Source organism: Pleurodeles waltl, chromosome 6 (genome assembly GCF_031143425.1).
Source record: "Pleurodeles waltl isolate 20211129_DDA chromosome 6, aPleWal1.hap1.20221129, whole genome shotgun sequence".
NCBI lineage: Eukaryota > Metazoa > Chordata > Amphibia > Caudata > Salamandridae > Pleurodeles > Pleurodeles waltl.
Window position 1 is genome coordinate 73,827,830 of NC_090445.1, and position 23,459 is coordinate 73,851,288.

General features: G+C 46.4%; 1 protein-coding gene across 1 annotated transcript in view; it reads right to left on the reverse strand.

Annotated features, from left to right (window-relative positions):
• Positions 1-15,962: 15,962 nt before the first annotated feature.
• The window catches only part of LOC138299226 (E3 ubiquitin-protein ligase TRIM39-like), a 102,409-nt gene continuing 94,912 nt past the window's right edge, over positions 15,963-23,459 (reverse strand). The window contains exons 7-8 of the mRNA XM_069237357.1: positions 20,234-20,815; positions 15,963-16,476 (exon numbers count right to left, since the gene is read on the reverse strand). Coding sequence (XP_069093458.1) covers positions 20,271-20,815 — 545 coding nt within the window. The 3' untranslated portion in view covers positions 15,963-16,476; positions 20,234-20,270. The remainder of the gene's footprint in view (positions 16,477-20,233; positions 20,816-23,459) is intronic.

Here is a 23,459-nt window from a genome sequence, read left to right on the forward strand (position 1 = left end):
TTTCTTTCTTCCCCCCCCCCCCTTTTTTTGGTCTTCCTGTTCATGTGTGCATTAGCATCATCAGGCGGAGGAGAAGTGGCATCGGCGCACGAGGGAGCTGCATCTCACATGGCCCCGGAGGGCCATGCAACCGACTCAGAGTACACCAGTGAGACGGAGGGCGAGGGGAGCTCCACAACGGGGACCCGTGGAGACGTCAGCGACACAGACACGTCCTCGGAAGGGAGCTCCCTTGGGGTGGCGGCAACATCCGTGCCCACCGCTAAAACAGGTACAGCCGCCACCCAGCGCACCAGCTCCGCCCTCCCAGCAGCCCCTCAGTGTTCGCCCCGTGCCCGCTCGGCCAGGAAGCCTGCCATCTCCTTCGCCCCAGGCACCTCAGGCCCTGCCCCAGTTACCCCTGCTGCCCTCAGTGAGGAGGTCATTGACCTCCTCAGGACCATCATTGTTGGGCAGTCTACCCTTTTGAATGCCATCCAGGGTGTAGAAAGGGAGGTGCATCGGAGCAATGCATACCTGGAGGGCATTAATTCGGGTCAGGCTGCCCATCAGCGATCGTTCAACGCTCTGGCCTCAGCACTGACGGCAGCCATTGTCCCTGTCTCCAGCCTCCCTCCTCCAACTCCCTCCACCCAGTCCCACTCCCCTGTTCCTCTGCCTATCCCATCCACACCTACAGACCAGCCTGCACACACCTCAACACCCAAGGGCAGCTCATCCAGACATAAGCACCACACATCCCACAAGCATTCACCCAAGCAACATCCACATGCAGACATGCCAACAGCCACTGCCTCCTCTGTGTCCCCCTCCTCCTCGTCTCCCTCCTCCCTCCCTGTGACGTCTCCACTCACACCTGCATGCACACCACCATCAGCCAGTACGTCCATCACCAGCACACCCTCCAGAACAGTCCGCACACATGCAGTCACCACCCCCACTGCCATTTACACGTCCCCTGTGTCCTCTCCCAGTGTGTCTGTCACCCCCTCTTCCAAACCACACAAACGCAGGCAGCCACCCACCCAACAGCCATCCACCTCACGACAGCCTCCGTCACAAGCACCTGCACCCATAGACAGCACACTTGACTCTCCTACAACCACATCCTCTTCCTCCACTCCCATACCCAGTACACCTACCCGTCCCTCTCTTTCAAAATTGCTATTCCTTTCCAACCTTGACCTCTTTCCAACAACTGACCCACCCCCTCCATCTCGTAAGAGTCCAAAGAGCACTTCAGCCACCACCAGCCCTGCATCTACTAGGACCATAGTTCAGGGCTATTGGAGTCCACCAGCTCCTAGGGCAGGAACATCGGCCAGCAGCAAGGGGACAGCCAGCCCACCCCCTGGGAAGAGGACAAAAAAAGTGAAGGGCCGGCGCGACAGGCCTGAGACGGCTGCCCCCAAGGACACTAGCCATGCCCCGTCACCTGGCACATCCACAAAGGGAGGCAAGGGCCCCAGAGATTCTGCGAAGGAGGGCAAGGGCAGCAGGGCGGACAAGTCCGGCAGCAGGCGAGCTGCCCAGGAGGGCCCCACCAGCCCCATTCCGGGTGTGATGGAGGACACCCACGGGCCCAGGACTCCAGCACAGGAGGGCCCCGCAAGCGAGAGGTCGGATGGCGACTGAGCGGAAAATATTGGCCAGGTCTGGTTCCCTAGGAACACAAGACAAGCACCGCTGAACAGGGCCCCGCCAAGACAAGCACCGCTGAACAGGGCCCGCCGTGAGAAGCACCACTGAACAGGGCCCCGCCAAGACAAGCACCGCTGAACAGGGCCCGGCGTGAGAAGCACTGCTGAACAGGGCCCCGCCAAGACAAGCACCGCTGAACAGGGCCCACCGTGAGAAGCACCGCTGAACAGGGCCCGCCGTGAGAAGCACCGCTGAACAGGGCCCCGCCAAGACAAGCACCGCTGAACAGGGCCCGCCGTGAGAAGCACCGCTGAACAGGGCCCGCCAAGACAAGCACCGCTGAACAGGGCCCCGCCGTGAGAAGCACCGCTGAACAGGGCCCGCCGTGAGAAGCACCGCTGAACAGGGCCCGCCGTGAGAAGCACCGCTGAACAGGGCCCCGCTAAGACAAGCACCGCTGAACAGGGCCCGCCGTGAGAAGCACCGCTGAACAGGGCCCGCCGTGAGAAGCACCGCTGAACAGGGCCCCGCCAAGACAAGCACCGCTGAACAGGGCCCGCCGTGAGAAGCACCGCTGAACAGGGCCCGCCGTGAGAAGCACCGCTGAACAGGGCCCGCCAAGACAAGCACCGCTGAACAGGGCCCGCCGTGAGAAGCACCGCTGAACAGGGCCCGCCGTGAGAAGCACCGCTGAACAGGGCCCCGCCAAGACAAGCACCGCTGAACAGGGCCCCGCCAAGACAAGCACTGCTGAACAGGGCCCGCCGTGAGCAGCACTGCTGAACAGGGCCCGCCGTGAGAAGCACCGCTCCGCTGGGCCCTTCCTGTCAAGCACCGCTCCGCTGGGCCCTTCATCTCAAGCACCGCTCCGCTGGGCCCTTCCAGTCAAGCACCGCTCCGCTGGGCTCTTCCTGTCAAGCACCGCTCCGCTGGGCCCTTCATCTCAAGCACCGCTCCGCTGGGCCCTTCCTGTCAAGCACCGCTCCGCTGGGCCCTTCCTCTCAAGCACCGCTCCGCTGGGCACCGCCATCTCTGAACTGCTCCGCTGGGCCCTTCCTCTCAAGCACCGCTGCACTGGGCCCTTCATCTCAAGCACCGCTCCGCTGGGCACCGCCATCTCTGAACTGCTCCGCTGGGCCCTTCCTCTCAAGCACCGCTCCGCTGGGCCCTTCCTCTCAAGCACCGCTCCGCTGGGCACCGCCGTCTCTGAACTGCTCTGCTGGGCCCTTCCTCTCAAGCACCGCTCCGCTGGGCACCGCCGTCTCTGAACTGCTCCGCTGGGCCCTTCCTGTCAAGCACCGCTGCACTGGGCACTTCATCTCAAGCACCGCTCCGCTGGGCCCTTCATCTCAAGCACCGCTCCGCTGGGCCCTTCATCTCAAGCACCGCTGGCCCATTGGCAGGGCCGGATCTGTGTCGGGCAGGGCTTCACGAAGCACTCTGGCCACCATGCCTCCTCCATGACCAGTGGAGTCTGTTATCCACCTGATGGACTGTGGCTTTGCACTTCCCAGGATGTAACAGTGGGCAAACCACCCACTGTAGAGACTTGTGAGACTGTGTCTTTGCACTCCCGAGGATGCAGCAGTGGGCAAACCACCCACTGTAGAGACTTGTGAGACTGTGGCTTTGCACTCCCCAGGATGGTCCAGTGGGCAACCCACCCACTGTAGAGACTTGTGAGACTGTGGCTTTGCACTCCCCAGGATGCAGCAGTGGGCAAACCACCCACTGTAGAGACTTGTGAGACTGTGGCTTTGCACTCCCCAGGATGCAGCAGTGGGCAAACCACCCACTGTAGAGACTTGTGAGACTGTGGCTTTGCACTCCCCAGGATGGTACAGTGGGCATGGAGGCCCCCTCGTGGATCTGGCGTCGTGGACTCATGTGGCTGAGGTGCCCCCCTTTCCCTTCTCCCTGAGGTGCCTGTAGTTTTTTTATCTGATGCCCCAGCAGTGTTCTCTCCAATGGAATCTGGTCTCGTGTGTGGGCTTTGCCCATGTGTTTATGCACATTGGCCCACGAACAATGGCAGGTTGCCAAAATGTGCCGGACTTTTGCCCGATGTATATATTGTAAATGATGTGATTTATTTTATTTATATATTTCATAATTCACATAAGTTAAAATTTGCTATAATATACTTCAATTTTAATGATCAATTATTTTTGTCTTTGAATTATTCCGTGGGGTTTGGGGGGGTCACGGTAACTTGTTACTCTGCATTGTTGTGTGGGTATTTGGGGCGGGGGCGTGTATCGCGTATGTGTGTGCCCGTAACCTTTTCTCCTCCCCCTTCCCCTGTGTCGTAGGTGCAGTACTCACCATTGTCGTCTGCACCGGCATTCGTGCTCCTGGTAGAGGAGCAGGTAGACAATAGCTGGTAGGATGTTTAATTCGGGTTCCATGCTGTCCAGATTCCTTTTGGAGTGTGTAGAGGTGAGCGTTTTCCCGTTCGTAGTCTGTCTCCGGCGTGTTTTTATCGGCGGGGCTACCGCCACGGAAAAGGTGGCGGATTGGTGAGTTGTGATAGGGTGGGCGGTACATTGTCTGCCGCCTGCCTGTTGGCGGTGACCGCCGCGCTGTTTGTTTGTCCCGCCGTGGCGGTCGGAGTGTTAAAGTGGCGGGCTGTGTTAGCGGTTCCCGCCAGGGTCAGAATTCAATTTTTTTTACCGCCTGCCTGTTGGCGGGTTGGCCGCCGCTTTAACACCAACCGCCAGGGTTGGAATGACCCCCTATATGATCTGAAGCCACCTCCGAGACCATCACATTTTGAGGCGTTAGCAATTTGGGAGCTAATGGCAAGACAGCAACAGCAACAGAAATTTGAGAGGAGAATAAGGAGAGCAGAAAAGACACTAGCAGAGGCTAGATGGGATAGCGTACAGAGGTTGTGGAAGAAGGAGACAATAGACGGAGTTAAGCTGTTTCCAGCGATAGCTCAAGAGGGTGAAGACAAAGGGGGGAAAGCTACCCGTAAGATGGACGAAAGTCCTTCCAGAGACAAAGAAGCTAAAAACTCCTCGATAGAGGTAGAGGACTCAGACGATGATGAGTTCCTTAATCAGTTACTGCATGATCGTCCACCGCCATATGCAATAGACGAAAATAGACCAGGTACTAGTACATCTCCTACAGGTTTGACACAAGAGAAGGTGACAATGAATCCGTCACAGGTTAGTCCTGTCTCGACACAAGACCCGATGCAGAGTAGTCTTGGTATGCCCACCGCACAGGTGATGCAACCTCAGTTGCAACCACCACAGGTTCAGAGGCTTTACCCTGATGTACCCATTTTAGAGACTACCACTAATCTGATGGTGCTGACAGAGCCAGTATACGGGAGACCAAAGTTGATTCAGGCTGAACCTACTCCAACTTTACTGCCCCAGGTGCAGCCGCAAATGATACCGAGATACACTTCGGTCACAGGACCGCAGTCAGACATGTCACCAGTGATGAGTCAGAATATGGGAGTTAGTCTTCCACAGGTTTTGGGAAACAGACAGACACCAGATGCCATATCTTTGCCTATTACGGTTGGTCCACCAGTACCATTGTATGCGCAGGCGAAGCCTAGTGTATGCGATCAAGGGGTAATGACACAAAACACGACAAAAGGAGGGTTCGTAGGAGGCCCTCAAGGGACGATTCCAGTGGAACCGACATTTGACGGATCGAGATCCTTGTTAGATTTCAGTCCGATTGGGAATACCAAACATTTGAAGGGAAGTTACAGATTAGATTTGAACCAAAAGATTTTGAACACATGAGGTCTACTGGGATGAAAGCCCACATCAAAGAGATACTGCAAAGTGCACACGTTTGGGGAGCCTTAGAGAAGTGGGAAGGCAGATGGGCGAAAAAAAGAGACAAAAGGAAGAGTGATTGCATAGAACAGTCAGCTAAAACGTTACCGGATACAAGCACTGTAAGGATGTTACCAATGAGAGAAACCGCCGGGGGGGGGGTTCTTGTCCATGTACCGTGGACTAGAGGTGATATTCTGTCATTTACGAATGATTGCCCCAGGCTGAGGAAGAAACCAACAGAGTGGTATCAGCAGACGGACAGGTTTGTGAAGCTTGCAAAGTGTCTTTGGGAAGACCTGAATACTCTTTTTGAGATAACAGTTCTGGCTGATTTGTGGATTGAGTGCAAAAGGAGCATAGATTGGCCGACTGAGGAACCAGCAAGGGACAGAAGCACAGGTGCGCCGTCTCCTGGTGTGATGAAGTATTATTATAAATTGATTGAGTTTCTGAAAGTGAGAGTTTCGCCCAAGTATATTGATTGGCAGAGGATTGATCGAACGGCCCAGGAAGCTAAGGAGTCGATACATGCCTATTATGAGAGGTTGTTGAAAGCGTTCAAACATTACAGTTGCACAGAGGTTATTGAGGCGAAGGACATGATTCACCTTGTGTTCAGATTCGTAGAAGGGTTGAGACCTGAGATTGGCAAGATGATTAAGAATCATTTGATTTGCTGGCAAGCAAAGCCGATTGATGAGGTGTTGCAATATGCGAAGTACTGTAGTGACGAGATTGAGTTGAAGCAGAGAAAGTTGAAGGAGAAAGCGATGGTGATGCAAATTAAGGCAGCACAGACAGGGATGCAGGGAGGTTTTCTGCAGCTGATGGTACAGCAGCCATAGGGAAATGGGATGTTTCAAGCGCAGGTGAGAGGTAGAGGTCGTGGAGGTATTGTGAACTGCGGTCCAGACTTGAACACTGTAGTAGTTCAAAACGATGCACAGGGAATGAAGAAACTGTTACCTTGTCATGCTTGCGGGGTCATTGGACACTGGAAGCGGGAGTGCCTAATGATGGTGCAGGATGGTGTTGTTCAACAAAGCAATGATGTCAGTTCATTTCAAAATGTGAGAGGACCGAGATTTAGCGGTCATAATCCAAATTTTCAGAATAATGTGAATCAGATGCAGGGTTTTCAATCCATGCAGCAGGTGCAAATGCCACGTATGCAAACAATGCAGATACAACCAATGCAACAGCAGATCCCCATGGTACCTAGACAGCAAATGCAAGTGCCTATAGCCCCAATGGAACAGCAACAGGTGATGCTTCCTCAACAGGTCACAGGTCAAAGAATGAGTCAAAATAACACAGTACAACAGTACCCATTGCTTGGGGAGAATAGAATAAACAATGAATGGTGGGATGAAAGTTCAGACGGGGAAGAGTGCAGGCTTGCAGCATCCTTAGAGGTAGATCAGAGAGGACCCTATGTTCAGGGGAAGGTTATGGGTCACAAGGTTTCATTCTTGGTTGACACAGGAGCTACACGCTCTACAGTCAGAAGTGCAGAGGTTCCAAAACTGCCCCTTTCGGGAAAAACAGTTAAGGTAGTAGGAGTAGCAAACCAACTCCTGACTAACCCGATTACAGATCCGGTTCAGGTTGAGCTTGGCACTCTCCAAGGATTGCACAGATTTGTGGTTTGCGATTCAAGTCCCATATCCCTACTGGGAAGAGACTTATTGTGCAAGACGAGGTGTTCAATCACCTGTTCGAATGATGGAATTGAGGTCCAGACAAACAGTGACGATGAAGGGGAGGAACATGTTCCAGAGCCTGAAACTGAGACCACAGATGAGGAATATCCTCTGATTAACTTCTTTCAGATGTTCACAGTGGCTGATCTTCCTGCAGACTTACAGGGAACAGTTAAAGAGAAGGTGTGGGATTTGATAGGGAAAGAAGTAGGGCTGATAAAAGGAGTAGAGCCTTTCAAACTCAGTGTGAAGCCTAATGCTGTGTTTCCACAGATACCGCAGTATCATATGGTGCAAGATGTCCTTATAAAGGTTGCGCAGATCATTGCAGATTTTGTGAAACAGGGAGTCTTGAATGAGGTATTGAGCAGTCCATGTAATTCACCAATAATGGGACTGAGAAAGCATTGTGGGAAAGTTTGGATTGTCCAAGATTTGAGAAAGATCAATGACATAGTGGTGAAATGTTGCCTAGTGGTACCAAATCATAGCTGTGATTATGTTCCAGATTCCATGTGATGTGGAATGGTTCACAGTAATTGATCTGTCACAAGCGTTCTTTTCTGTGCCTCTTCATGAGGACAGCCAGTTTCTCTTCTGTTTTAAATTCTTGGACAAGGTCTACAGTTGGTGTTGAATTCCTCAAGGGTTTTCGTAATCACCTTCTATATTCAACCAAATACTAAAGAAGAACTTGGAGTCATTGGAGCTGCCTTTCCAATCGACTCTAGTGCAGTACATTGATGATTTGTTGATTGCGTCCAAAACAAGGGACGACTGCAAGTATGATTCCATTGCCTTACTGAATCATTTGGGAAAGAATGGGATCAAGGTGTCCCCCAAGAAATTGCAATGCTGTCAGAAAGAGGTGAAGTATTTGGGTCATCAAATTGAGAAAGGGTCGAGGAAGTTATCCAGGGAGAGAATAACTGCAGTGTTACAGATGAATCCCCCGACAACACGGAGAGATGTTAGAATGTTTCTAGGAATGGTGGATTACTGTCGTCAGTGGATCCCGAATTTTTCAGTTATCTCCAAGCCATTGGTGAGGCTGACGGTCAAGGATGGTCCTGATGCTATAGTTTTGGGAGAGAAAGAAATGAAAGCTTTTACTGAGTTAAGGGAGAGCATGTGCAGGGGTCCAGCTTTAGGTATGCCTGATTACACAAAGTCTTTTGTTCTGTTTTGTCATGAACGAGATGCATGTTCTTTGTCTCTCTTGGCACAGGTCCATGGAGGTGTAAACCGACCAGTAGCATATTTTTCAGCTACTTTGGACCCAGTTGCAGCAGCCTTACCAGGTTGTCTGCGTGCAGTAGCAGCAGTTGGAAAAAGCCTCACACAGTGTGAAGGCATAGTGATGGGACATCCTAGAACTGTCATGGTCCCTCATTCAGTTGAGATCCTCTTGACACGCACCAAAACACAGCACATGACAAATGCAAGATTGACCAAATATGAAACGATTATATTGGGGTCACCAAATGTAACATTGAAGAGATGTACAGTGTTGAACCCGGCAACTTTGCTTCCAAATGAAAATACAGAAGTTGAAAATATGGTAGATGTAGAACATGACTGTCTTGAGGGAACAGAAATGTGCACCAAAACGAGACCTGACATTAAAGATACCCAGTTGAAAGAGAATGATCAAATTATCTATTTATATATGCGGTATGCAAAATTTCTGGTATCATGGAAGCGTCTTGGCTTCAAGGAGTGTATTCCGCTCAAGTAGCTGAGCTGGTAGCTCTTACCAAGGCTTGCCATGTCTCTGCTCAGATGAGAGTCACTATCTATACTGACAGTCGGCATGGATTTGGAATTGTTCATGATTTTGGCCAACTATGGTCACAGAGGGATTATTTGACCTCTTCTGGTTCGCCAGTGAAAAATGATGAAAGAATAAAGGAGTTGTTGCATGCGATTCAGTTACCTCATGAAATTGCCGTGGTGAAAGGCAGTGCACACACAAATTCACAAGACTTTGTTTCAATGGGGAATGGATATGCAGGTCAAGTCGCAAGGTTTTGCGCATTGAACTGTATATCATTCAAGGATCAATGGGGATTGTTACCTGAAAAAGAAAATGAGACATGCACAGGTTACGCATTGAGGGTGATTGACACGTTAGAAGAGTTGAAATTGTTGCAGGACCGTGCCAGCAAAGAATAGAAGTGTTCTTGGGTTAGGATGCAATGCATACAAAGACCAGATAATTTGTGGGTTTCAGACGAGGGGGAAATGGTTTTGCCGAACAGTCTTTTGTAACAGTTTGCAAGGTTTATCAATGAACATTGAGCAGAAGTTGCATTGTAGTTACCGCCCTGAAGCATCAGGACTAGTGGAACAGATGAATGGTACTTTGAAATCAAGAATGGCAAAAATGTGTGCAGACATGAATTTGAAATGTCCCGACGCATTGCCTTTAGTGTTAATGTCAATGAGAAATACACCTAACAAGAAGACAGGATTGTCTCCACATGAGATTCTCATGGGTCGAGCTATGAGACTTTCCGCAGTGCCTGCGAATGCTCTTGTGAATATCACGGATGATATGGTGTTGGACTACTGCAAAGGTCTGGCTGATGTGGTCCGCTCCTTTTCTCACCAGGTGGAAGCTACCACCCTGCCACCGATTCATGATCCAGGAAACAACCTGAAAGCTGGTGATTGGGTTGTCATCAAGAAACACGTAAGGAAGACTTGCTTGGAGCCTCATTGGAAGGGACCTTACCAAGTGATACTAACGACTACTACAGCTGTGAAGTGTGCAGCAGTTCCGAACTGGATCCATGCCAATCACACGAAAAAGGTGATGTGTCCAACTGATGAGGAAGTTGAGTTGTTGAAAGTACCAACAACAGACAAGGAAGTCTCAGGGTCGGAGAGTGATCGAAGGGGAACTGAGACAGAAGGAGAGCCCGTGAGGACGGTTTGGTCACTCCAGTAAGAAACGTGGGAGAAGGTATCCAGAGGGGTGATGGTGAGCCTATCTCAACTGAGGCAGCAGGGGAGCCTAGTCAGAGGGATGCTCTCCCAGAAGCAGACGATTCTGAGAATGAGCAAGAGCACTTGACAGACCCAGAAGGCGAAGGAGTTGACGCTGAAGAGAGTCAAGGTGTCCAGACTCCTCCTGAGCAGATTGCAGGTCCATCAAGCAAAAACACCAAAGAGCAAGGAGGAGGAGCAGGGCTGCCACAGGAAAGATCAAAGACCAAAGAGACACTGGCAGGAGACAAGTGGCCAGAGTCACAAGTAAAGAGGAGAGAAGTGGTTGTCGAAGGTGCAATAGAGGAAGAAGTAGACACCACAAGGAGAGAATATCTAAGTGAAGGAGAGTTGCAAGGTGATCGCAAGTTGAAAAGGGAGAGTAGCAAATAGAAGGTACGCAGGTCCTGAATGGGCGTATGCAACTACAGCTGAATGGCAACAGGAGTTCTTGTCGTTTTGTTTTGATTGAGAAGTCCCAGGTCAATACTTTGGTACCAGAATCTAGCTGAAGAGACTGAATTTGGTGTAAAGGTTTGAGCAAAATTTGAGATAGAGATAAGAGAATGAGAATTTACTGGATGAGACTTTAAAAACCTTAACTGACTTTTGAAACCTGATTTTGACAAGCTGCTAACCTGAATTGACAAGGGATCCGGGGAGTGAGATTGCAAGCTGTAAATAATTGCTGAAGGAAGACGTGCTTGTTTTGACTTTGTTGCTGTTGTTTTAAGATTAACCATCCTCCACTTTCTGATTCTTTACAGATCATGGCTGATACTAGGCAGGAGAATAGAGGGAGTAGGCGATATAAATGTCTGGCTGTTGGCTTAGGTATCTGGTGTGTAATATTGATTGTGGTTGTGACTGTGGGTATGACACTAATGGATAAGAGTGGGACTAATAATGCTTCAGTTCCTGAACCTACTACTGTACTAACAGCTTTGGAGAGGTTTGAGCTAGATGAGAGATACTTCCATGAGGGAACTAACGCAAAGGGGGAACTTTCCTCAAATGTTTTTTATTGCTTGCTGAGTGACTATGTAGAGACAATGGATGCCAAGGATTGTTTTGTGTGTACACAGATTCCTACTTCTGTACAAGAGGGGGGTTACCTATCATAGTTTGCCCCTTACATATGGGATAAGTTGTAGTCTGTTACTAACAAGGTTTTATAACCAGGAAGATATTCAATACTTCTATTCTAACCATAAATTTGTGCTTTCTTATGTGCCTATAATAGAGGATTTGAGTGATGTAGCTAGATATTATAGTATAAAGTTAGTTAAGGGATTCTTTGAGCCGAAATTGACAATTAGTACATCTTATGCTCACCGCAATAATTTGACATGCTTGCTTACACCTGTAGAGAAGAGCTTTTTAGATCACACAGATGATAGAAGGAGGGCTTTAAAGGGCGAATTAGAAAAAGGATTACAGCAGCAAGCTTTTGCTAGTAATGAAGCCTATGGTGCAATTAGAGAGCAGGGGAAAGTAGCTTTAGATGCATTACACATATGGAAGCTTTGTATATCTAGGCCGAAAACATATTATGACAATGTGTTTGTGGGAATGAGTGAACGTAAGCATGTGTTTGTGTTTCAGAGTAAATGGACGTTCATGTTAAATGGACAGGATCCAGCGATTCCTGGGATATACTATATATGTGGGCATAATGCTTATTACCGTCTTCCAAGGGGATGGTATGGGACATGTTATTTGGGGGATAGTTTTCCCAAAGATATACCAACTTGATGACTTAAAGAAGTTTCCGAGATTGTCTGAATTACATCGTACTAGACAGAAAAGTGAGACCGCTGCTGGTGTTGTGGGTGACATATTTGGGGCGATAATTTCTTCAGTGGGAGTTATTTTGAACTCAATAAAGATTCGAAAGTTGTCTACTATTGTGGATAACATGCTGACAAATTTTTCAGGAGCTATACTCCTAACGGACACTGAACTTGCTGCGGAGAGGGCTATGACTCTTCAAAACAGGCTTGCTTTAGACATTCTTTTAGCGAAAAATGGCAGAGTTTGTAGGATGCTTAATGAGCGTCATTGTTGCGCATATATATACCAGATAATAGTAATGAGATTAGAAGTATGCTTACTAACTTGACTAAGGATAGTACAGATTTGAAGGAATTGAAAGAACCTGGTGGTTGGGAAAAGATTGGAAAGGGTTTTGCTTCAGTGGGGAATTGGCTTAGCAACATTTGGCATGGGCTATTATCTAAAATAATACTATTATTGATTGTTATAGCTTGTTTGTTTGGATTGCGGGTGCCATGTAAAATTATCAAAAGAATAAAATGTAATAAGTCGAAAAATAATAAGAGGAGAGAAGAAAAAGACAAAGAAAAATTGTTTAGGGAAAAATCAAAGGGGAAGCCAATACTTGAAGAGATTAGAATGACAGAATTTTAACTGATGGAAAATCTGTCGGGGAAAGATTTGTGTGATGACAAGAGTCATCAGAGGAGGGATTGTTGGAGTGTGTAGTTTTAAAGCAATATTAATACGAAGCTTGAAATGTAATGTGTGATAAAACTGCATAGAAAATGTGTTAACATAGAAAATAATGCACATGTTTAAAATGTGCCCACAGGGAGTGGCTACCAATGTATACGTAAACTAATGAAAAGGCTTAATAATTCTGAATTATTATGCAATTATGTTTGAATTTGTATTAGTATATCATACTTAAGGTTATATGTTAAGAGTTTGCTTTATTAAAGCAAAAGGGCTTTAACTTAGCAAGGGCTTGGGCTTAGCTGCCTGGCCTCATATTTGAATTGCTTTTTTTAACGTGTAGTGTGCTGCCTTTCCTGAAGGACACGAAGCTGTACTTTTCCAGAAGTTATGTGTGTGTAACCGTAGTAAATTCTTTCTCATGAGAACCGACTTGCTCAAGGCGATGTTCTTGCTAAATGCAACAGTGTAATTCGTAACAGGTGCAAGGTTAACTTTCCTAGGCAAAGACAATGAAGACACTGACTGGAGCACAAAGTGTAACATTTTCTACCTGACATTCCAACCGTTGAAGACGTCAATAACCTGGACCATCCGTGACATGAGAACTGTGAACTGTGGAAAATTCTAGCAGGGGACTTACTTTGCTATTGGACAGAGATACAGATGCACCAAATATTATCCAAGGAATCAGGGAATAGTTAGAAAGTTTTAATATAACGGCATGACCCAGGGAGAACTGGGAGCTTTTTGCCATTCCTTTTGCCATGAGACTTTTGCTAGAAGACTTTGCCAGTTGCCATACTTTAGTTTAGTTGTCCTGTCACCTTAAACCATCCTATACCTATCTTTTGCTTGATATTATCTTCTCCTCCATCTGAGGGAAGTAATCCGTTACTTAGCTATGCTATTTTGAGACTTTGCCCCGTCCTACTTTGCCTGATGCTGATGAACTGATGTCCTGAGGACAAAGAATGACGCTGCTTGCTGATCTGTTGGATTGGTAACTATCTGATGCAAATTGTAATTGTCTGTTTGCCTTTTCTTTCTAGGTACCAACTGCTATTTTGATAGAGGCCTCAGTTTAGATGTTTTCTAAATTCGTGTTCACTAAAATGTTTTGCATGAAGCCCAACATGCTAATGCTAATTTGAGGTTAAAGTGTTCACTAATATCTGTTGCAAATCGACAAATGACTGAGTTCTTGCTTTGTTGAATCATGTACTAATGAGACTCTGCTAAGTTAATTCATATTAATGATGTGCTTAAATTCGGAAGGAATATAATCCATGCATTGATTTAGTTGTGCTCTGATTGCTAAATCGATAGTGTTTTCTGATGTGTTTATTGTTATTGAGATTAATAAACATGAGATTAGATTGTTACTAATAGGGAAATAAATATCCTAACACTTAATTAAACTGGTGTGGTTATTCATGACTGAAAGGTCAAGGTGTGTTCAATTACTGATTCTTATTGATTGTTTATTGATTAGTGATTGTCATTATTGATTTGTGTACTGATTTATTGATTAAATGATGCAAGAAAATATTTCGTACTGGGAAGTCTCCAAGCGCTGTCCAAAGGTTTGTCGACCTAAACGCGTCTCTTTGTAAGTTTACTTATTAAGGCTCTGACGCGCTAACAGAGGTGAGGGCCTTTACAGACACAGCAGGAAAATTGATCCTTCCTAGGTGCTAAATGATCCCCTTAGAAAATAACAAACATGTTAATTCCCTTTGGTAACAGTCTTGATATCACCTGCCCATTTTTTTTCTCACACCATCAGAGGCAGAGATAAGGCTGACAGAGAATGATAGAAATTGCAGTGTATCAAAACTAACTTGTGAGCTTATTAAAAGTCACATAACCACACCTCAGAACGTGGAAGCGGTTGCGTATGAGGAGGAATCTGCAGGTAGATGGAGTATCAGCAGAAATATTAATGATAAACGTACTTTTTTTGTCTGATGAATAGTTCTACTTATAGATTCCTTACCACTAGAGTCATTACGCAAGCAGTACCTTCCAGGTGGTGGATCTGAGAATATGGTAAAACCTAAGACAAAGAAGTCCTGCAAGAAATATCTGTACAAATGGTCATCTTTGCAGACTTTGGGATTGAGGCAGTAATGCCTAGTGAAAAGGTAGACGTAAGCCCATGCTGCAGCTCAGCAAATATCCCACACAAGATGACCCTGCAACAGCAACACAAAAGCAACCTTGATTGGTGGAATGGACCCTGATGGTCTTGTGGGGCTCCTTGTTCTTGGAGGTAGAATATTTTAATATGTAAAATGATCCAATGGAACAAGAAAAATACATATTTTACATTATTGATAACAGTGCTCCTAGATCCAAGGGGTGAGCTGAACTATTCAGTGTCTTTATAATTATTGAGACCCATTAAGAAAAACCATGTCTGAAGTGACGCTTTTTGGGGGGAAGAAATATCAATTTTCTTCATAAGAAAGGGTTTCTCTATCGAATGGTAAATTCCCTTTACCAGCACGTTTTTTGTTGACCTACTTCTCTGTCTAGTCTATGTACTGCCATGGGCCTGATCAATGGGCGAGACCTGCAGCCACCCCATGCACCTACTGCCCTTAGCCATAGTATGAGCATGGTCCTATGCAGCTGCCTTGCTCACAAGCCTTTTTTTTGGCCATCACTCACACACAGGCCCTCCAAGCCAAGACCATACTCTGCACAACCTACGGCCCTACAGCCAGTTGTAGCTTCACCCAGTCCCCTACTGGCTGTAATGGTTTCAACATTTTCTGTACACAAACATCAACTACAGACACTTTAAATACAATCATATTCAGGCTTTTTGTAAATCCCTCATTTGTTGCTGCGCTTGATGGTGCTTCTTGCAAATAAAGTTTACAAAAAGTTATTGGATGGAATCCTTGCCTAATTCTCAGTTTATGATTTCTTTTGCATACTATGCTACCTTATATTATACCCAGACATTTGCAAATCAGCCCTGGTCCTACTCCAGTAGACACATTCTAGCCTGAACTGACAAGTCAAGCCCCCTTCAAACCAGAATGCAAGCAAGCCAGGACTGGTCTTTCAAGTAAAGCGCATTTGTACTGTTCTCTAGTTTCAAATGTGGTTCAAATGCGCCTCCATCACCTCTTGGCCCCAAGTTTTTTTTTTCCATTATGCACATTAGAGAACAGTTTAGAAAATTGAGAATTTTAAGTGCTTCAGCTAATCATATTTGTATTTGCCATTCATACACTATTCTTGAACAGGCACTCTTTTCTCAAACAAACACTCATTTTTTTAACGCATTTACAACTTGAAAACTCATGAGCAGCTTTGCACTATATCCGAGTTAATGTATATCTTTATAACAAGTTTTAATTAATTTAATTCAGATGTTTTGGTGAGCAGACAGCAAATGTTCTTACTGGACTTGAAAAAAGAAAATGATTCTTTTGATCTCTCCTTTACTATTACTTCCCCGGCTGCGTCGGCCTGAAACTTGTTACAACAAAACTAAGCAAGTCACCCTACGGATTCATCAAAGTTACCAGCAAATCAAAAAGGCCTTTTCAATGGAAAGTGGACATAACCATAACTACAGAGTGATATACGTATGCATATGAATTTATTAAAACAACCAACGTCTGATGTAACTTTTGAAGTGCACCTCATTGCTCAGTATTGATTTGTTTAATCATGTATTGAAGTTGCAATCATTTCTTAAACAAAAATCTTATACAAAGGAAGATCTGCAGTCTTTAGCAGATGTACTTTCTTCAGATGGATCCTTTACAAATGCCCGATTTTGTGAATAGTAACCTTCAATACACCGGTTTTGATAGGTGCCATTTTCTCTTCTGCAAAAACATGAAAAACAAAATATACTGAGGTTAACATGTTAAAAGCATTTGAAGGAAGAGAGCTTTCATTTATTTTTTACCTTCTAATGTTTACACTATGTGGTGCAGAGACTCTCTCAATTTCCAAACAGGATAAAGGGGCTTTCTGGTTCTGTCACAATGTACTCACATTTATTAGTCCTATAAATTAGAGTACACTGTTCCAAACTGCTCTGACCTCCTGGGGGACCTGGGGTCTCAGGAGCAAGAGCCCTCAAGCATCACATGGATGACTAGCATCATCATCAGGAAATGCTCCTCACCAGGCCGGCACTGCAACGCCTGGCGGGCTCCCCGAGGGGGGCTCTTATGCCGTGCTGTTCTACTTAATTAAGCGTGATAACCTACAGAGTAGATGAGGGTTGGAGAGAACAGAAGAAAGAGTTAAAATGGGTTATTCATCCCGCCAAAACATCATAATTTTAATCAGTATGGGGTTGATGAAGACCAAGACTACCCCTCCAAAGTAGTGAACCAGGCACGTAAGAGAGCTAGAAATAACAACAGGGACGCCTTACTCACAACTATTGAGAAGACACATCAGACTAGACTATCATGTGTTCCCACCTATACACCATTGTCTAATTCGATCAAGAGATTGCTAAGTAAACGATGGCCAATACGCACAAGACCCCTTTTTGCATTCAAACGCACAGCTAATATCAAGGACATTGTAGTGCATACCCGACCACGACCATCAAGTGAAGTATTGAGTCAAAGGACGCTCTGGGATCTCCCCCCAGTTGAGGGTCATCATCCTTGTGGCACGTGTAATGTATGTCCTTTCACTAGACACTTAAAAATGTTGCAGTTAAACCCCATAGGTACTTGGCACCTTAAGAAACACACTAATTGCAACACAAAAAACTGCATCTACATGATTTTATGCCCCTGTGACTTGCGTTTTATCGGCATTATGATGTTTTGGCGGGATGAATAACCAATTTTAACTCTTTCTTCTGTTCTCTCCAACCCTAATCTACTCTGTAGGTTATCACGCTTAATTAAGTAGAACAGCACGGCATAAGAGCCCCCCTCGGGGAGCCCGCCAGGCGTTGCAGTGCCGGCCTGGTGAGGAGCATTTCCCGATGATGATGCTAGTCATCCATGTGATGCTTGAGGGCTCTTGCTCCTGAGACCCCAGGTCCCCCAGGAGGTCAGAGCAGTTTGGAACAGTGTACTCTAATTTATAGGACTAATAAATGTAAGTACATTGTGACAGAACCAGAAAGCCCCTTTATCCTTGGGAGTAGTTGGGAGACTGTACACTGGACCATATATTCTCCCGGTCCCTCCAACCCCCCTCACATTTATTAGACCATAAGAATTTTGGGAGTTCTATTAAGACCAAGACAACATATTGGGAAGGATCTGAACTTGTTATTATAGTTTTGTTTAGCTGTATTCAAGTTAATATCCTAATAAGGCCCTCATTACGAATTTGGTTGATTTTTTGGGGGTGGGATACTGGAGGGTATCACACACTTAATTCCGTAGTTTATTGTTTTCTCCCCTGAATAGGAAATAAACACACGCTCCCAGAGATACCGGGTCCTTCACCACAATACTGAGCTGCTATAAACACAGAGTCAATCTCTAATGATACCGGGCCACTTAATACCAAACCACTGATATAAAGGTACCATTGATAACACTAATGGAAATGTTACTTATTTGTTATTTCATTTCTCCATCGTGGGAATCTTGAAGGAAGTCAAAAACAGCTATGGAACTCACAATACTCCTGTGTGTACACAACAGAATGGTACTGTCACTAAGGTAACATTCCCAATGTAATGTAATGTTTGGAGACAAAGTGCACAAAGTTCCCAATAAAAGGGTCTTTTGATAGAAATGTTTTTTTTTTTTTTCAAAATACCTATTTCTTTTCATGAAATAAATAATGTGACTGTGTCGCTAAACTGGCCCTTAGTTAAATACAATGTCTAGGATGACACATGAGATCGTTTGAAACATCTCAGTGGCATTTGTGGACATCCTAACCACCTGAGAAGATTTGGCCAACAATAATAATTCACAATACTGCACGAGAAGAGTGTGTCCTTGAATGGCCAAAATGTTTGGTGCCTATCTCCCTGCATCACATTTCCTATCTCTCTCTTTTGAGCCGACATACAATGGTAAGAGTGTTACTGCTACTTGGTCCATAGACGTTCTCTAATGGTGATCTCAACAAGCTCTCAATTGTGCCTATAATGGCTTCTCAACAACAGCTATTTTGCCTTCATGGCGCTCTGCAGCACCTTCTCCCCTGTGCATAAAAGTTTCAGTAGCGCACTCATGTCTGTGCCTAGATCGGCTTCACACAGTAGCTGCCTTCAGAGCCGGGCACTACTATGGCACTTTGTGCATTTAGAGACCAAAAAATATATCACCAGGTAACGGCATCTCCCCAACAATAACGATTTTACAATAAGCATGACAAAACAAACATTTACAAAGCCAGAAGCGTAGCAGCCAGCATTGCACCTATTGGCTTTCTCAATGGTTTCTGTGGTCATCTCTTAACTGGCCTTCACCTGTCCTTTTAAGTCTGGCAAAGACATAGCTTTAGCTGCCTTGCCAGCCTCCTGTAATCAAGCAATATTCACGTAAAACATACATATAAATACATATAGTAAAGCTCTTCATCAACTGGTCTGTTTGTCTGTGATACATATTTTGCTTCCGCCCACCACAGCATACAGCACATGGGAATGGGTCAGCCCACTTCCGCCAGTGCCTATTTCTTTACATTCCTTACCCTCTTTGATTTGTTTATTCATCTTTGTGTATTTAAATTATGTTTTGCAGTCGCAGTGATTCAAAGCTAATAGCAACTTTTCTTTGCATGAAAAAGAAGGATATTTCCCTGTGATATTCACTGGAACTACAATAGGTATACTTGTACATCTGCCTAATATGAAACACTCACACTGCTCTATTGTGGTTGTTTCTTTTAAATTAAAACTTTTATTGCTATATTTATGGCGTCAGGTTTAGTCAGCTACATGTTTTCTTTTTTGTTCCTTATTTCTGTGGCATATGGTTGAAATAAAAAAAGAAAGAAAAATACAAAACGCACCAGTTTATCAATGCAAGACCTATTGGCTTTGCCTATGCTTATTTTTCTAGAGCTGCCTAATGACGCCATGTCATATGTGACATTGTCATCCAATGTTGACTTTTTAGCCAATGTCACTTGGAGCTCTTTTCTTTCATCCTGTAAAACAAACATAAATGCCCCATAATGGAATTTTCTGGCAGGTCTTCCAAAAATGTCACACAAGACATTTCGCAGCTACCCTGTTTCATTCCTCCTCATGTCTGCTCGCTCTTCGCACTCCTTCCTAGATAAGTAACATTAAGTCACAGCGCCAAATGGTGTTGCATCAGGCAGCTTTCCAAGACTGACTCCGTCATTCCCTCACAGTTTATGAGGGAAGAAGACCCTTGGGCACCGAAGCTCAGTCCCTCTTCTCCAGAAGCCGGAGTGTGTTTGTTGTTCATTTCCTCAACTGTTCCCTACAGTGCACAGGTTACATTACAGAAGGTCGGATATTTCAGGTCTTTAACCTGGTTTCATAGTCGGGCAGATGTGGTGATAGCGCCGCACTCACTGTGATACTACTACTCATTTGTAATAATGACATTACCCGCAGTAAGCTTCCCTGAAGGTAGAGACAGTAAGTTACATTATACACAGCTCCTTTACCTGGTTACACCGCTCTCTCACCCGAGCTGCAGTCTCCTCACTCCCGTCCTGTCACCGGCAGGATCCGCAGCGCCCCCGCGTTCCTCCCTCCCTCGTTGAGTCCTGGACAGAAGAAGGGCCGCAGGGTGGGGGGGAAGGAGGCCCCGGAGAAGGTGAAGAGCAGAGACCGGTCATCCACATTGTACAGCGAGAGCCTGCCCGCCTCATAGTCCAGGAAGAGACCCACAGCCCCGAGGGGCGCACGGGGGGTCAGGAGGGTGGAGGGGACAGTGAGAGCTTCGTATTCACCATCTCTGAGCCACACTGTCCAGTATCCCTTCTCAGGTGATGCTGTGATCTTCCCTTTCCTGGTCACAGCCTCGTCACACACACCCAGGTCCCAGCCCGTCTTGTCCCCCACCTCCACCTCCCAGTAATGCCGCCCTGAGCTCAGCCTCTCTCTCCCCAGGACAATGACGGTATGATTGAATCTCAAGGGGGTGTCGGGCAGGTCCTGTTCTCTGTCTCTGTGCCTCACGCTCCTTCCGTCCTCGGACAGGATGAGGCACCGATGCGCAGTGTCAGGATCCAGGGTCACCGCAGCTGCAAGACACAGAAGCAGAGGTCAGAGCTCAGCAACCAATGATCACATTAGTAATTACAGCCCCCCAGCCACTGACCGCCCACAGACACGGACTCACAACACCTCAGTCCTGTATCCATCCACATTCCTACCAATGAATCATTCAGTCCTCGCACTTCTCCTCGCCTCTTTCTTTACCAGAAACACAATGCTCTGGAGCTGGTGAAACAAAACACACAATCCAGCCCTGGAGGGGACAGTGAACGGCTCTCTGTGGCCCTGCACTGCCGGGCTCTGCAGTACCCGGTTCTCGGTTCCTGGTTCTAGACTGCTGGCTCTAACATTGTGGGAAACGTTTCATATCACAAGAATTACAGAATAAGAAAAGTAATCAAAAGGGTTCTCGATGTAATCAGCACAAGTAACTGATTTAAAGAAATCCCGCTAATGGTTGGATTTATAGAAGTACATTATAAAGAATGTTTAACAATGGGAACCCCTCAGCCCACAACCCCCGTCTTCCCACCACCATCCAAACATTCCATCCAATGTCCCCTCTTTATCAGTGAAATAACCTCCCTGTCCACCTACAGCCATAAGCACCTTCAGGCCGGCTCTGTGCTGGACTCTGCTATACAGCTGCTCATGAATAAAAGGGCTTTTGTTTAAAAACGGAAAACAAACATAGGGGAGAAATATGGAGAAGCAAAATCTGTGGGAAAAATGTCACAAACAGAGACGTCCACGTGGAAATAGCTTCCTCCAGTTTATACAACTTTATTTCATTTTATTATTTCACCGACTGAAATGCAACGTTCCTTGCTATTTACTTCTGAGTTGAGCTTCCTTGGTGGATTTTTAATGCAAATTCAATCACAACGCTAGAAACATCATTTTAAGGGGACAATCGAAAGCTCCCCCACATCTGACACTTTTTCAAGCAGACCTGGTTTATTATGAGTCAGATGCAAGGTTTTAAAACTTACCAGATCTGAATCACACAATATGAGATTATTTCAGTGTGATAATGCAAGCAGGGCACCTCTCATACAGCAAAGCAGCATAGAGCGTTGTATTCTAAGAGTGGGTTGTGGGGTCCGCCTGAGACCCGACCAAGGGAACCAGAATGGGGGTTCTCAACAGTAGAAACTTGAACAGAGAGTGGTTTACTGCGCAGAGCAGAGCACCGGTGAGGTTGTGTAAAGAAATCTGGGAGGCAGTGGCCATTGTAAGGCGTTGAGGGTTGTGCAAAGTGGAGGGTCGAGGCTGTGCAGTGATTGCACTGCCGTGTAGGGAATGAGGCTGGCCCATTGGACTATGCAGTGTAATAATTGGGGCTGTGCAGATTGCACTATGCTGTGCAAGGATTGAGACTGTGCAGGGATTGGGCTATGCAGTGTAAGGATTGGGGCTGTGCCGGTTGCACTATGCTGTGCAAGGACTGAGACTGTGCAGGGATTGGCTATGCAGTGTAAGGATTGGGGCTGTGCAGGGATTGGACTATGCTGTGTAACGGCTGAGACTGTGCAGAGAATGGACTATGCAGTGTAAGGATTGGGGCTGTGAAGATTGAACTATGCTGTGTAAGGACTGAGACTGTGCAGGGACTATGCAGTGTAAGGATTGGGGCTGTGAAGATTGAACTATGCTGTTTAAGAACTGAGGGTGTGCACAGCTTGAACTATGCAGTGCAGGGATTAAGAATGTGCAGGGATTGGACAATGACGTGTAAGGGCTGAGGCTGTGCAGAGACTAGACTATGCTGTGCAGAGAATGAGCCAGTGCAGAGATTGGACTATGGTGTGCAGAGATGGTGGTTGTGCAGAGATTGGACTATACTGTGTAGGGATTTATGCTCTGCAGCTTTGACTGTGCTGTGTAGGGGCTGATCAGTGTAGATATTGGACTATGCTTTGCAGGAATTGAGGGTGTGCAAAGTCTGGACTATGGTGTCTAAGGACTGCGGCCGTGCAGATTGGTCTATGCTCTGTAGGGAGCAAAAGCATGCAGAGATTGGACTATGCTGTGCAAAGACTGAGCTGTGCAGATTGGACAATGTTGTGCAGGGATTGAGGTAGTGCAAAGATAGGGGCAAAGGCAATGCAGAGATTGGACTATGCTGTGTAAAGATTGAGGGTGTGCAGAGACTGGACACTGCTATAAAGGGATTGGGTTGTGTGTAGAATGGAGTGTGCTCTGTAGGGATTGAGGCTATGCAGAGACTGGACTATGCTGTGTAGAGATTGAGGCTTTCCAGACAAAGGACTGTGCTGTGCAGAGACTGAGCAGGGTTTGGACTCTGCTGTGTACAGATTGGGGCTGTGCAGACTGGACGATGCTGTGTAGCGATTGAGGGTGTGCAGAAGTTGGATTATGCTGTTCAGGGATTGAGGCTCTGCAGGCACCAGACTATGCTGTGTGTAGAATGGCGAGATGAGCTCAGAGTGACGAACATGCCAGAGTGGAGAGGGCTCAGCTCTGAGTAGAGGACTGTGCAAAGTGCCAAGGGCTGTGCAGACTGTGGAGATTTGTACACTGAAGAAGTGGGCAGGGGTTTGAGGGCTTTGTATTCATTTATTTGCAGTTTTTATAAAGAGCGAACAAGCCCCGAAATTGTACCTGAGTGGGTTACATAGCAACAGTTACTACTGCATTCAAGCAATT